We start from the raw sequence: 12,070 nt of genomic DNA on the forward strand, positions 1-12,070 counted from the left end.
CTCTTGGGAGACTCTGTGCCCAACTTTGCTCCTCAGAACAGTTTCCTTTCAAAGATGCACACTCCTGGACAAGCACTGTGTCCTAAGCTAGGCAAGAATGTACATCTTGGTCCTTTGTTGATACTACAAGGCTTAATACAGTCTGTTCTCATAGTGGACACTCTCAGGAACAAATTTTGTTTCAAACTGATTTTAATAAAACAGATTTCTTATAAATAACTTCTTTAACTTTCAGAAAAACTCCTTTAACTCTATAGAACAGTAAGACTTGCTTCACCATGCTGGCCCCAGGCCTTCCTGACAAGATCACGAAGTTTCAGGCTGGAATGCTCAGGCGTACTCTTGTCAAAATGTGCAGGGAGGACTCTGCTCTCAGCCCACGGCAGGCAGGCCTGTCCCTGCTCTGGATAGCTGATCTGGGGCGGGGGCTAACCAGGCTGCTCCGCCCCCCTCTAACGCCCAAGTTCTTAATGTCAGTTTAAGGAGTTAGGCAGTTTCCAAAACTGTCACCCTGGTAGCTTGTCTTATCTGCTTGGAAGGGGACAGTAGTGTCCAGTGATCTGGGACCATCTGCCAATATGTCATACGTCGCAGCTAACATGAGTAATGGGAAGCTGTAGTTTCAAGACAGGAGCTGGCCTAGGGCTTCCCTCTGCAAGTCTGTCACTGGCATTACTCTTAGGGACAAGCCTGGAGCCAGGACAGCCTCTGCCTATGTGCTTTTTGAGGGGAAAGGCTACAGCCATAACACTCCTTGCTTGGATTTAACAGTGCAAAAGAGCAGAGATCATTTTTCCTCTTTGCGAAGAGGGCCTACTCGCAAACAACCTGCATGGCATCAGGTTTCCTACAGCCAGCTTTAACCAAGTGTCAGTGCCAGGCTCATGTTGGGGAGCAAAAAGAACGAGCTCTCCTACATCCACCTGTGTGCTTCTGCACCTATCACACAGCTAAAGAAAAACAGAACACGGAGGTGAATGGCAGGACACAACCACAGGAAGGAACAAGTAACAGGCACGAGGTACCTCGTCTATTCAAGTTTTACATTAAATCAGTGACCAGTAAATGTCCTCTTAGCAACACTAACTGAGAGCTTGCGGCCAGCATGCTAGCCGGGAGGCTGTGATCCCTGCACGTCAGCTTCTGTGTTCTGCTGCTCGCTCTGCTGCTGGAACTCCAGGCGGGTCTGGCGGTTGGACTCCAGCAGTTCTTTCAAGCAGGCATGTAAATAATCATTCTTCTCCTCCAGGTGATCCAGGCAGGAGCTGATCTGGTCCAGCATGGAGTTTATTGCTGCGTATTCTAAAAGAAAGGGAAATGAGAGACTGAACAATGTGAAGTACATTGTCACTGCCGTCAGTGAAGGCAGTGAGAGCTCTTGCAAAACATGCCCACAGCATTTGGCTGTGCTTTTGCCAAGAAAGGTTGGACCAGATGATCCTTGTGGTCCCTTGTCGCTGTAGAGACGGACAAAGCCACACACACGCTCACATGGGTGAATAAGCGGCTAGTTTTTTTATTACTAAAAGCATGCATTTTTATATATTTCAGGTGCCAGAGTGTCACAATATAATTGGTCAAAAATTTGTTTTTAACATTCTCATTGGATAACCTTTATCAGTTTTCTCCCTGCTTACTTCATCCTGCTGTGTAGTCTGCAGCTCCTTGAAAGTTATTTGCTTGAAGCAAAGCTTCCTTTTCTCAAGGGTACACCAGAATCTTGTCAAGGTCAAACTCCTCTTCAATCAGGTTGTTGGCAGACCAGCTGCCTTCCCTGACAGTCCTTTTCAACCTGGTATTCTGTGATTATCTGCCACTGGGTGGGTGAAGTAAAATGCAACTGAATCCTGTGTATGTTGTGTTCAGGATCAAACAAGACCAATGGGAAGCTGGAGGACTGGTAACAAGATCTAAGGCAAGTTACCTGGGCAGTACAAACCCGCTGTCGGTGTTATCTGTCAGCCTTTGATCTCATACATAAACAACTGACCACGGGCTGAGTGCTAGAGCACAGCGATCCACACTGCAGCAGTACCAAATAAATCCCAAGGACAAGTCAGCCTTTTTAGCTGCCTTAGGGCTCATCTTTCCTGACAAGAGTGCAGGCATTCTGGCAGCGTGCCGAAGTGTTTGCATTCTGTGAATTACTTGCGTAAGGCTCCCAGGCTGGGATGTGCTTCGCAAGGGCCTGGCTGGGGTCAGACTGCCAGAACAGCACAGCCGTTGCTGTGGCAGGAGCAGGGATGAGCCCAAGGGTGCTGGTACTGGCATCATTATTTCCAAAGGGACGTAAGTGTGGGGCATCAAGTTCAACCGAAGGATTTTCATGCACCGTTAAGGCTTTGGGTACTTCAGATTAAAAACAAACTCATTTGGGATGATCCTGACAGTTGGTTCCCTAGGTACAGTCTCTTATTCACAGCATTTGTCTCAGTGCAGAAGTGTTAGCCTCAGTACAGTGGCATTTCACAGGGATGTGTATTAGCACCGTTCATCAGATGAAGATCACAGAATCATCAAGGTTGGAAAAGACCTTGAAGATCATCTAGTCCAACCATTAACCTCACACTGACCGTTCTCAACTCCCACAGATCCCTCAGCACTGTGTCAACCTGACTGTTAAACCACTCCAGGGATGGGGACTCCCCCGCTGCCCTGGGCAGCCCATTTCAACGCCCAACAACCCCTTCTGCAAAGAAATACTTCCTAAGAGCCAGTCTATCCAGTCAGATAGCTGTGCTACTCCGATGAAACGTGCTTTTGGATTGCTCCATGCAATACTCACACAATCCTGAAGAATAACAAAAAAACTAACTGAAAAACCAGATAAGATAAACCTCTGCTGACGAGTTACTCAGGAACCTTGGGGGTTATGGGAGACCCCAGGCAGAGCCAGTCCCATGTTCCTTTCTGAAGCCGCACAGGCTGAGCGACTGCAGGGAGGCAGTCAGGGAGCTGTGACCTGCGGGCTGATGTTTGTGAGGATCACAGGCTGCAGGACAGGGAGAGATGCCTGCGTGGGTGGGACAAGCCCACACATCACCGGCTGGGGCTGGCTCCTCTCCACCCAGCTCCTCCGAGCAGCTGGGGGAGCGTTGGAGCCAAGCGTGACGCACACGGTGCCTGGCTGGAGCGCTGCTCTGAGCTAACGGAGAACACTGAGAAAGCGAGGAGGATGAGGGTCCAGCCGTGCTCAAATCCCCCAGCCTCACAAGCCCAACTTTGCCCCTCTCAGCTACCCCTTGATGCTTCCATAGGCAGGATGATGTCCTGGTGCCCCAGCACACCAAGCCCAGGTGCTGCCACTACCAGCAGCTTTAAAAGAACTGTCAATATTTAAATATTGCAGTCATTTTCATTATTAATAGCTAAGGAGAAGTTTCATTATAAAAAATTTGTCCTCCTTTTTTTATACTACTTTGGAGTCAATCAGAGCAGTGTTGCAGCCTTTAATTCTTTGGAGAATTGCATACATAGCACTTAAGCTTGTTTATAAAAGCTGGGCCTTGCAGGCATATGCAGAGGTAGCACTGTGAGCAAGAGCACTGCTGACGTCCTTGCATTTAAAAACCAATCCCACAAACACATTCTTTTCAAAAAGGGGGTAATTATCAGTATTTTTCAAACCCTCTTTCAAGGTATGTGAGAAGGTCTGTGAGTTAGAGCTCCTTACTTCAGCCTAGTATTTGATGCACCAAGTTCCAGTGAAACAGTGAGCAGATGCCAAGCAGCTATGGTAACTACTTCTGACAAGTGGTATCAACTTGGCAAGAAGTCTGTAATCACAGCAGGAGCCTAACTGTTCTCAATGCCCCAAGCTATAGAAGCTGTGCAGCTTTGGGAAGTGAAAAAACTTTAACCATTTTAAAATAATCTGTAAAAACATTTTATTTGTCTTCTGTTAGTTGCAAGCTTGGTGTGGTTTTGTGGAAATGTAACCCTGATGTAAATGTTGACCAGGAGTATGGGCAATCCCGTTTGTTCGCTGCTCTGCATTCTTACAAGAACGGTTGCTAAAAAAAAGGTTTCCTATTTGAGATCAAGGAAGTGATCCACAGCTTCAGCTCCACGAGACCAGGAAATAGCTACAGACTTTTATGACCAGCTACTGCACACAAAGCCCCAGCAACTTACAAGCAGAACAACTTAATGCAGACTCGATGTAGATCAGATTTAGTGACTTTCTCTGTCACATGCAATGTGTCTCTTAAATCTTCAGAAAATCTGAAACACAAATCACCGTGATGATGCAAAGCAGTGAACACTTTTGGGGTGTTCCAGGGCAGAAATGACCCTCCTGTCACTGCAGGTGGATCACAGCCACAACTACGAGATTCACCTGCGTGGGTCACATCTGGAAACGGAATGGTGTTTTGGGAAACAGCATAACCCAACTCTTCACCATTTTCAAGAGTAGCAAAGTGCTTACCCTTGGAAAGACTTTCAGTTTTAAGAGTGACCTGTACATACACATTACAGCTCGGCCGTTGTCTCACTTCCTCCATTGGCTTCTTCTAACTGGACAGGCCAGTATCAGAACTGTCATACCTAAGCGCTGTAGAAAGGCCCAAAAATGGAATTTGCCAAGCTAATTGCATTAAATTCACTTTTCCACCCGTGACTACTCCCAGATCTGCCCGCATGATTTGTCCTGTGGTTTCAAAATCTGAACATCCTCTTTCTCCTTGGTACGGGGTCCCACACCCGTACACCAGCAAAAGCACATAATAATCTTTTCAAAATTGAAAAAAAAAAAAATCCCCAAGGCAGTGTGCAGAAACTCAGTGGCCCATGGCTGCGCAGGAACCATCCCAGCCCCACTGGGTTTCCAAACCCACCTGCTTCGCAGCCCCTCGCCTCCCACCATCGCCCAGCGGGCGCACCGGCCGGACACCCCCTTCCCAGCAAAACATCTGGGCACATCTGGGCCCTGCCACCCGCGCCAGCGGACCCGCGGCCCAGGGGCCGGGCCAGGCCACCGGGCCCACCGGGGGTGGCAGCCGAGCAGGCGGCACTACCCCGGGCCGCCCCCACGCACCTTCCTCCCCGAAGCTGTCCCCGTCGTCGTCGTCGTCCTCGCCGCCGCCGGCGCCGCCCACCGGCACGTGCGGCTCCCCGTTGGGCCCCGACATCCCGCCGCCCCGCGCGACCCCGCGGCCCCCGTCGGCACCGCCCGGCCGGTGCGTCACTGCGCCCGCGGGGCCGCCAGCCAATGGGGAAGCTCGGCGCCGCGCGCGTCACGCAGGCCGGCCGGCCGGGCGCGGGGGTAAAGCCTGTGGTTAACGCGCAGGGCGCGCGGCGGGCGGGGCGCGGGCGGGAGACGTTCGGCAGCGGGGCGGCGCGGGGAGGGGAAGAGCAGCTCCGCGTTCCCCATTTCTTGTGTGTTTCCACAGCACCCACCGGCGCTTCATGCATTGGGGCACGAAGTGAAGTTGTCCTGAGGGGCCGCCATCGGCACCCAGCGCTTCTGTCCCCGCACAGCTTATGATCTAGTGAAGGGGCCAGCTCTGCTGCCCGTGAGGAGCCCCCGGACCGTCCCGCGGGTGCTGAGGCCGCAGTGGCGAGGGCTTTGCTGTTGAACCCCAAAATGCATCCGCATCACCGGCCCTGCTTCCTCCGCTGAGCAGCTTGAACCACCCTCGGGTCACCTTCAGACCTCCTCTTCCCTGAAGGAACGAGCACAATTCACTTTGCCCTTCCTTGTCTTTGGCCCAGTATTGGCCCTGCCTCGCACGCCTGAATCGCTGTGTGGTTTTTTTCATCCCTGGGAGAGATGTCACTGGGATGAAAATAACTTGCAATTAGAACATTAATCCGAGCAGTACTCTTGAGATAAACTGGCTTGGAAGACTCCATTATTAAGTGGGTATTTGGGGCAAAGAAGAAATAAAAGGTTATGTCCTCATTTAACATCGCAGCCAGCTCTTCTTCTGTGGGGTAACCCTGCTGTGTGCTGCCGAGTTGGGCCCATGTTGTGCCCCAAGTAGGAAAATTGAACATTAGTGTGATGAACAGATGTAATCACACTTTAATGAAAACGATGACGTTTTTCAGCGCAAAGGTTTGTGCTCACACTGTGGGTATGTGCTGGTCAGAAGCAGTAGCCCCCACCGGGCCAGTTGCACTCTAAGAGGACTGATCATTTTATTTCCACTTTACGCTCTGGCGTTTTCTCAGCGAAACCAGGTTTTATAATTACTGTGAGAGCGCGGGGCCGCGCTCGCTGTGGCTCTCTGCAGCCAGCCACCCCCGCCTCGCGTAGTTTAATATCGGTGTGAGGTTTTTTACCTCAGCGCGGCGCCGCCATTTCGGGGGCGGGGGAGGCGCAGAGGGGCGGGGTCGGCCCCTTAAGCCCCGCCCGGGCGCCCGCCCGCGCCGTGCCGGGAAGATGGCTGCCGCCGGCAGGGTCTGGCGGGCCGCCGCGCTGCTGCCGCCCTGGTGGCTGCGGGCCCCGGGCCGAGCCTTCGGTGCTGGGACAGGAGGAGGAGGAGGAGGCGGCGGCGGCGGCGGCGGTGGTGGTGGTGGTGGTGGTGCTGCTGCTGGTGGCCGCCTTCTGCTGGGCGCTGCCTTCGCGCTGGGCGGCGGCGCCGGCCTTTACCTGGCGGGGCGGCACCGCCTGCGGGAGCACTCGGCCGCTGAGGTAACGCGCTGCCGGGCCCCGCTCGCCGCCTGAGGTGGCTTCCCCCCCTGCCCGCGGGCTGCTCTCCTTCCCTCCCCGCCGCCCCCCGCGGCTCCTGCCGCCCCCATCCCCGCCTGCTCTTCCCGAGCCCTGGCAAGGCCCGGGCCCGGCTGTGGCCGTGAGCCCCTGGAGACAGCGCTTGCGGGAGGTCACGGAGCGGTTTCTTCCGGCTCTGCGGACTAAGCGGCTGTTTTCCCTCCGGTTTCAGTGAAGAAACCGCTTAAAATTGTGTAAAGGAGGCGCCGGCAGCATTCTGCTTGAGGAGCTGTAAGGAATGTCTGTCGGAAAGTGAGAGTTTGTTGGGGATGTGAAGTAACATTGTCTGCTGTTGCTTTTTCCCAGCACCCACGGAGGGTTGTGTAACCCAATAAATTGCAAATGAGAAGCAAAGTGAGATGACTGCATTTGTTTTTACAATGTATGACTAATGATTGGCATGGCCTGTCAGATCGCTGAAGTATAGCGATGTTGGGAAGCTCCCCTCACCTGATGCCTCACTGTGCTGCCCCGGCTTCTCCCTGCCTTGTCTCAGTTGAGCACAGGTTGGTTAATCCCAGGAATCTGAACTGGGGCAGACACATGCCTAAAATCAACAGCAAGCTCGCTTTCTGCTTTCCCCACCCAGTGGCCTCAACAGAGGTTATTGGGGTTGGAAATTGGATTTAAAGGCTATTTTGGTTTTGATTTAAAAATGATTAAAATAGGTTTCTGTTTGTCTTTAGTTTCAGAATTGTGTTTAGAGGGGTAAACTGTCTGGATTTAACTTACTTTTTTCTGGTTGTGCATTGGAGTTTCCAGCAGATTAAATAGATGTTTAGAAAAACAGGTATTTTGTCCCAATGGAAGGTGAATATTTGTGATGCCAATTGAAGAAAGCATATGTTAGCCAAGATATTTTGATGATCAAATGTTGAAACTGAATGTCAATGACTGTGACTTCATGACAAAAGTAAGGGTAGAAGGAAGGTAATATTTGTATTTTCAGTAGAAAATGGAAGCTTCTGGTCTCTTCCTTCTCCAGCTGCCTGCAGGGAGCCTGCAGCTCACACTCTACCAGTATAAAACGTGTCCTTTCTGCAGCAAAGTCCGAGCTTTTCTTGATTATCATGGATTGCCCTATGAAATTGTGGAAGTGAACCCGATAATGAGAAAAGAGATCAAATTCTCTTCTTACAGAAAGGTGCCTATCCTGCTAGCCAATGCTGGAAGCCCTCTGGTAAGTCTCACTGTCTTGAAAGCTTGATTTCCCCACAAGCAGTGGTTTGGAGGCTTTGTCTCTGGCACGTCTCTGTGGTTTATCACATGCAGTGTAATCTTTAGATCACCTTTTATTCTCTTGAGAGCCTGAGATTTTTTTTTCTTGCTTCATGGTTTCCTATGCCTTGGCCTTATTAGAGTATTTTGTTGGCCTTTCTTGTAAGGAGTGTTGTTTGTGTAGTGATTATCTAGCTTCTATCAGCCCTTATGCAGGACATATCGTTTGTACCAGTGGTAACGGGAACTGCTTATATCTTGTGGGAAAAGAATGAGATCTCAAGAATACTGAAGATTCACCTGGCTTTTTTTTTAATGTTAATGTTGCTTTTCTCCTTTGCTGCCAAGAGCCTAAATCCAAACCCCTCTAGTATTGCATGTGTTCCTGACCCTTAGGTCCTCTGTTGTCAGAGTGAAAGACAAATTTTAAGTGATACTGTGAAACAGTCACTGAAAAGATCTGAATGTAGGGCTGTCTTTACATGTGCGGGGGCTCCTGTGGAAATGCATCAGGGGGGAGAAGGGACTGCAATACTAACTTAGAGCCTCAGCATGCAGGGGAAAAGGTTTTGAAGAATTTCCTTTCCCATTTCACCAACTTCTTTTAAAAGTTTGGTTTAATTATGTTTTTCAGCAATTGAATGACTCTTCGGTGATCATCAGTGCAATAAAGACGTATCTCATTTCCAAGTAAGAAAACGGGATGATGGGAGAAGAGTTGAATGTGAATGGCCCTAGCGCACTAGAGATTGAGAAGACTCTCAGAGCTGGTCATAAGTATCTTGCTGACCTTGGTCTCTGAAGCTCTGGGTGTTTGGCCCAGCAGACCTGACCCTGGCTGTGGTGGTGTGGATGGTGCCTATATATATTATGATGTATGTGCAGTAAAGCAAAGTTTTTACCTTTCAGAACTACTCTTTTTTCACCTGGGAGATTCTCTTTGCACAAAACCTACTTAAACATTGACTAATGTTAGTCCTGGAAATAAGCTTACGTTTAGCCAGTTAAACATCTAGAATGAAATGAAATGGCTGTGCCTGTGGCGTGTGTTTTAGGTCCGTGCTACAAAGCACTTGAGAATGGTAGGTAGTTTTATGCCTGCAAAAATGTCTGTTCTGACACAGATGCTAGTAATAGTTATTTGCAAGTAGTTGTTCCAGTCTCTTTTCAAAACTTATTTCAAATAGAATTTGGAACCTTGTGCACTTGTCTTTAGAATAATACATTTTGAAGTGTGTATCTTTCAGTCTGTCCTTTGCTCTTGCTCATTTTTTGTAGCAGCCAGATCAGGTGCTAACTGTGTTTCTGTCCACAGGAGAAATAGCTTAGAAGAGATCGTGTCCTTTTATCCTCCTATGAAAACTGTGACTGAGCAAGGCAAGGAGGTATTTGAGTATGGGAATAAATACTGGCTCATGCTGGATGAGAAGGAGACAAAGCGAGTCTATCCTGTCAAAGAAGTGAGAGTGTAAGTCCTCTCAAGTTTCTGGGCTCTCCAAGTAGTGTCACAGCCTCCTCCAGATGTACTCAGGGATGGTGTAAATATAAAATCCCACTGCTGCTGAGAAATCCTGTCACACCCCCCTTAGTGTTTAAAACCTCAGTAGTTAGAGTGGTGTTGCTGTATGTCTTACATAATTTGAAACAATGCTGTTAGCCTAGTTACCACCGTCATGGATATGCTCATCTTTGGTTGCCTCCAGTTCCTTTCCTGGCCTTTCCTTCATGTCACGGAGGAGTGCTATGGAGTGCGTTTCCCTTTCTGCTTTAGTTGTTACACTGGGAGGAGAAGCAAGTGCTCTGTCTTACTCTGAGTGCATTTCAGAGGGGTCACCAGAGCACAAGGCTGGGCAGGGGTTTTTGACACATCCTTGGCAGAACCTCTGGCTAATGCCCCTGTGATTCTGCCTGCCTCCTGTAGCCCTGCAATCTGCTCTTCATGCACTGAAAAGTCTCTTTTGAATGCTTGCAGGGAAGAAATGAAGTGGAGAAAATGGGCAGACGATTGGCTTGTTCACCTCATCTCCCCCAATGTTTACCGTACCCCCAGGGAAGCCTTGGCATCTTTTGATTACATTGTCCGTGAGGGGAAGTTTGGCACTGTGGAAGGTTTCTTTGCTAAGTACATGGGGGCTGTTGCCATGTTCTTCGTTAGCAAGAGGCTGAAGAAAAGGTTGGTACCACCAAGCACACAAGAGGAATAGCTCCTTGACCTCCTTAGCTGTGAACACCAGATGTCAAAGGGCAGAACTTCAGTGTTTTAAACCAAACTAATCCAATGTAAGAGCTGTACTTCTTTAACTGGAGGTACCCAACCCCTCTACTCATCTATTATTCAATCACTAGTTGCCCTCTTCACTCTTAAATACCTTCCTAATTCCCAGGCAAAGGCCAGCCCTCAAGACTGGAGATGATAAAAGGTTAAAGAAAGAAACAAACTAGTGTCTTCAAACTACTTCTTCTCTTTATCCAGACATCACCTTCAAGATAATGTCCGAGAAGACTTGTATGAAGCAGTTAATGAGTGGGTAACAGCTGTTGGCAAACATCGACTGTTCATGGGTGGAAACCAGCCGAACCTTGCTGACTTGGTAAGGGGTTAATTCCTGCAGTTATTGTGAGGTGTATTACAAATTACACAGTTGCTTGTCTGCGTGAAACAATTCATATAAATACAGGCAGAGAAGGTGGGTCACATGAGATACGCTGGCAGTGTCCTTTGTGTGATAATACAGTTCCCACATGAAGGGGACTTACGTTCCATGGGACTGTATTTGTTGTTTTCCTCCAGAGAAACGTTTCCTAAGATGGAACCTGCAGGTGGATGTTAGTGGTCATGTGGAAGCATGGTAAAAGCAGGTTACAAGCCAGGACACTGCTGTGGCTCGTGAATGCTGGTGAATAAAGCCTCACACCTGCAGAGGTTTTATTGCATTCCACACTGCTGGGGTTCCCTTTGCAGGCAGCAGTGCAGGGTGGAGCAGGATTCATCCCCTGCACTAGCAGTTCTCCTTGGAGTGGAAGTGAAGCATTTCACACCAGGGCTTGATGCAGAGATGGGATTAACTTTTGCTCCATAACTGCATGTAGATCCCGATCTTTCCTTACTGGTACCGCATGGAGAAACATCTGTATTCTTAACTACCTTTCTGCCATTCAGTCTTCCTTTCTAATCAGAGTGGTGTAGAAGATGGTAGGACAGGGAAAGACCCTTACTGGCTAGGCTGTTAAGACACTTAGTGGTACTGTAAGCTGTTCTCCACCGCTGACTCTTTCAGTGTTCTAATCTTTCTCCTCTGGCACAGGCAGTGTACGGGGTCCTCCGAGTCATGGAGGGGCTGGAAGCCTTTGACGACATGATGGTTCACACCAAGATTCAGCCTTGGTACCAGCGCATGGAAGAAGTCATTCAAAAAGCTGTAGTTGCAGTCTGATGCCAGCTGCAGCTGCCTTCCTGAAGTACTTGCATGGTAAAAAACTTCAGAAGGAATGACACTTACTTTTGAAGAGTTGAACGGACTGGTCACACCTAACGGACTGATGTGCAGGCACAGACTGTCCCGTTTAGAATATCAAGTTGCAGTGAGCAAAAGGGATCCAGCTGGGTATATGTTTGAACAAGGTATTTAGGAGGACAGGGACAGGTAAAAGGATCTTGGACACTGCTGGAAAAGAGAAGCTCTGAACTGAAGAATGCAGCAAATAGGCTTCTTTTAGGTGAGAGCCATTCTCAGTGCAGTTTACTGTAAAAGCAAGATGCTCTTGGCTAGTGAGTGTTACAGCCATATCAGATACAGTGGGTCTGAGCAGCTTTTGCTTCAGGCTGTCTTCCACTACTCATCCATGTCATCCGAAGTGTTTTCCTGACTGAGACACTGGATACTAGTCTTTAAGTGACAATTTTTCCTGCAGTAGAATCCTGTAAGCCCAGTGCTGCGGGAACTGGAGGAATCCATGGTACTGGGAAAGGCATCCTTCCAGTGACGGAAGCGATGCTGCACTCGGCAGATTGTATGCTTTTACTCTTCCATGTAAACGGTTCTTTTGGCACTTGATTCTGTACGGTCTGCAAGGATAAAGGCTTGCTTCTTTCTGGGCCCTTTGTGAGATCTGTGAATTCTTACCTTAGCCGTTACG

At 49.2% G+C, this 12,070-nt stretch overlaps 2 protein-coding genes across 4 annotated transcripts; one reads left to right on the plus strand and one right to left on the minus strand.

The window, feature by feature from the left end:
• Positions 1–174: 174 nt before the first annotated feature.
• On the minus strand, positions 175–5,199 carry BBLN (bublin coiled coil protein). The gene is made up of 2 exons (XM_074846025.1): positions 5,039–5,199; positions 175–1,302 (listed from the first exon to the last, which is right to left on the minus strand). Exons 1-2 carry the CDS (start codon positions 5,130–5,132, stop codon positions 1,109–1,111), a joined length of 288 nt encoding a protein of 95 aa, XP_074702126.1. The 5' UTR covers positions 5,133–5,199; the 3' UTR covers positions 175–1,108.
• A 1,176-nt stretch (positions 5,200–6,375) lies between these two features.
• Positions 6,376–12,029, plus strand: PTGES2 (prostaglandin E synthase 2). 3 transcript variants are annotated; one of them, XM_074845904.1, is made up of 7 exons: positions 6,376–6,640; positions 7,701–7,895; positions 8,568–8,623; positions 9,249–9,401; positions 9,906–10,106; positions 10,407–10,524; positions 11,239–12,029. In XM_074845904.1, exons 1-7 carry the CDS (start codon positions 6,389–6,391, stop codon positions 11,365–11,367), a joined length of 1,104 nt encoding a protein of 367 aa, XP_074702005.1. In that variant the 5' UTR covers positions 6,376–6,388; the 3' UTR covers positions 11,368–12,029. The 3 variants fall into 3 exon arrangements, with proteins under 3 accessions (XP_074702005.1, XP_074702006.1, XP_074702007.1); XM_074845905.1 differs by lacking the exon at positions 6,376–6,640 and adding an exon at positions 6,721–7,221; XM_074845906.1 differs by lacking the exons at positions 6,376–6,640; positions 7,701–7,895; positions 8,568–8,623 and adding an exon at positions 8,633–8,808.
• Positions 12,030–12,070: the final 41 nt, after the last annotated feature.

The sequence above is a fragment of the Strix aluco genome, chromosome 20 (genome assembly GCF_031877795.1).
Source record: "Strix aluco isolate bStrAlu1 chromosome 20, bStrAlu1.hap1, whole genome shotgun sequence".
NCBI classification, from domain to species: domain Eukaryota; kingdom Metazoa; phylum Chordata; class Aves; order Strigiformes; family Strigidae; genus Strix; species Strix aluco.

What these genes read in the sequence shown, in the direction of transcription:
- BBLN (XM_074846025.1), bottom strand. Translation starts at nt 5,132, where the DNA reads ATGTCGGGGCCCAACGGGGAGCCGCACGTGCCGGTGGGCGGCGCCGGC. An exon ending in GGACAGCTTCGGGGAGGAAG is followed by an intron (nt 1,303 to 5,038) that starts GTGCGTGGGGGC and finishes CCTTTCTTTTAG; the next exon opens with AATACGCAGCAATAAACTCC.
- PTGES2 (XM_074845904.1), top strand. Translation starts at nt 6,389, where the DNA reads ATGGCTGCCGCCGGCAGGGTCTGGCGGGCCGCCGCGCTGCTGCCGCCC. An exon ending in CCAATGCTGGAAGCCCTCTG is followed by an intron (nt 7,896 to 8,567) that starts GTAAGTCTCACT and finishes TATGTTTTTCAG; the next exon opens with CAATTGAATGACTCTTCGGT. An exon ending in CCTGTCAAAGAAGTGAGAGT is followed by an intron (nt 9,402 to 9,905) that starts GTAAGTCCTCTC and finishes GAATGCTTGCAG; the next exon opens with GGAAGAAATGAAGTGGAGAA.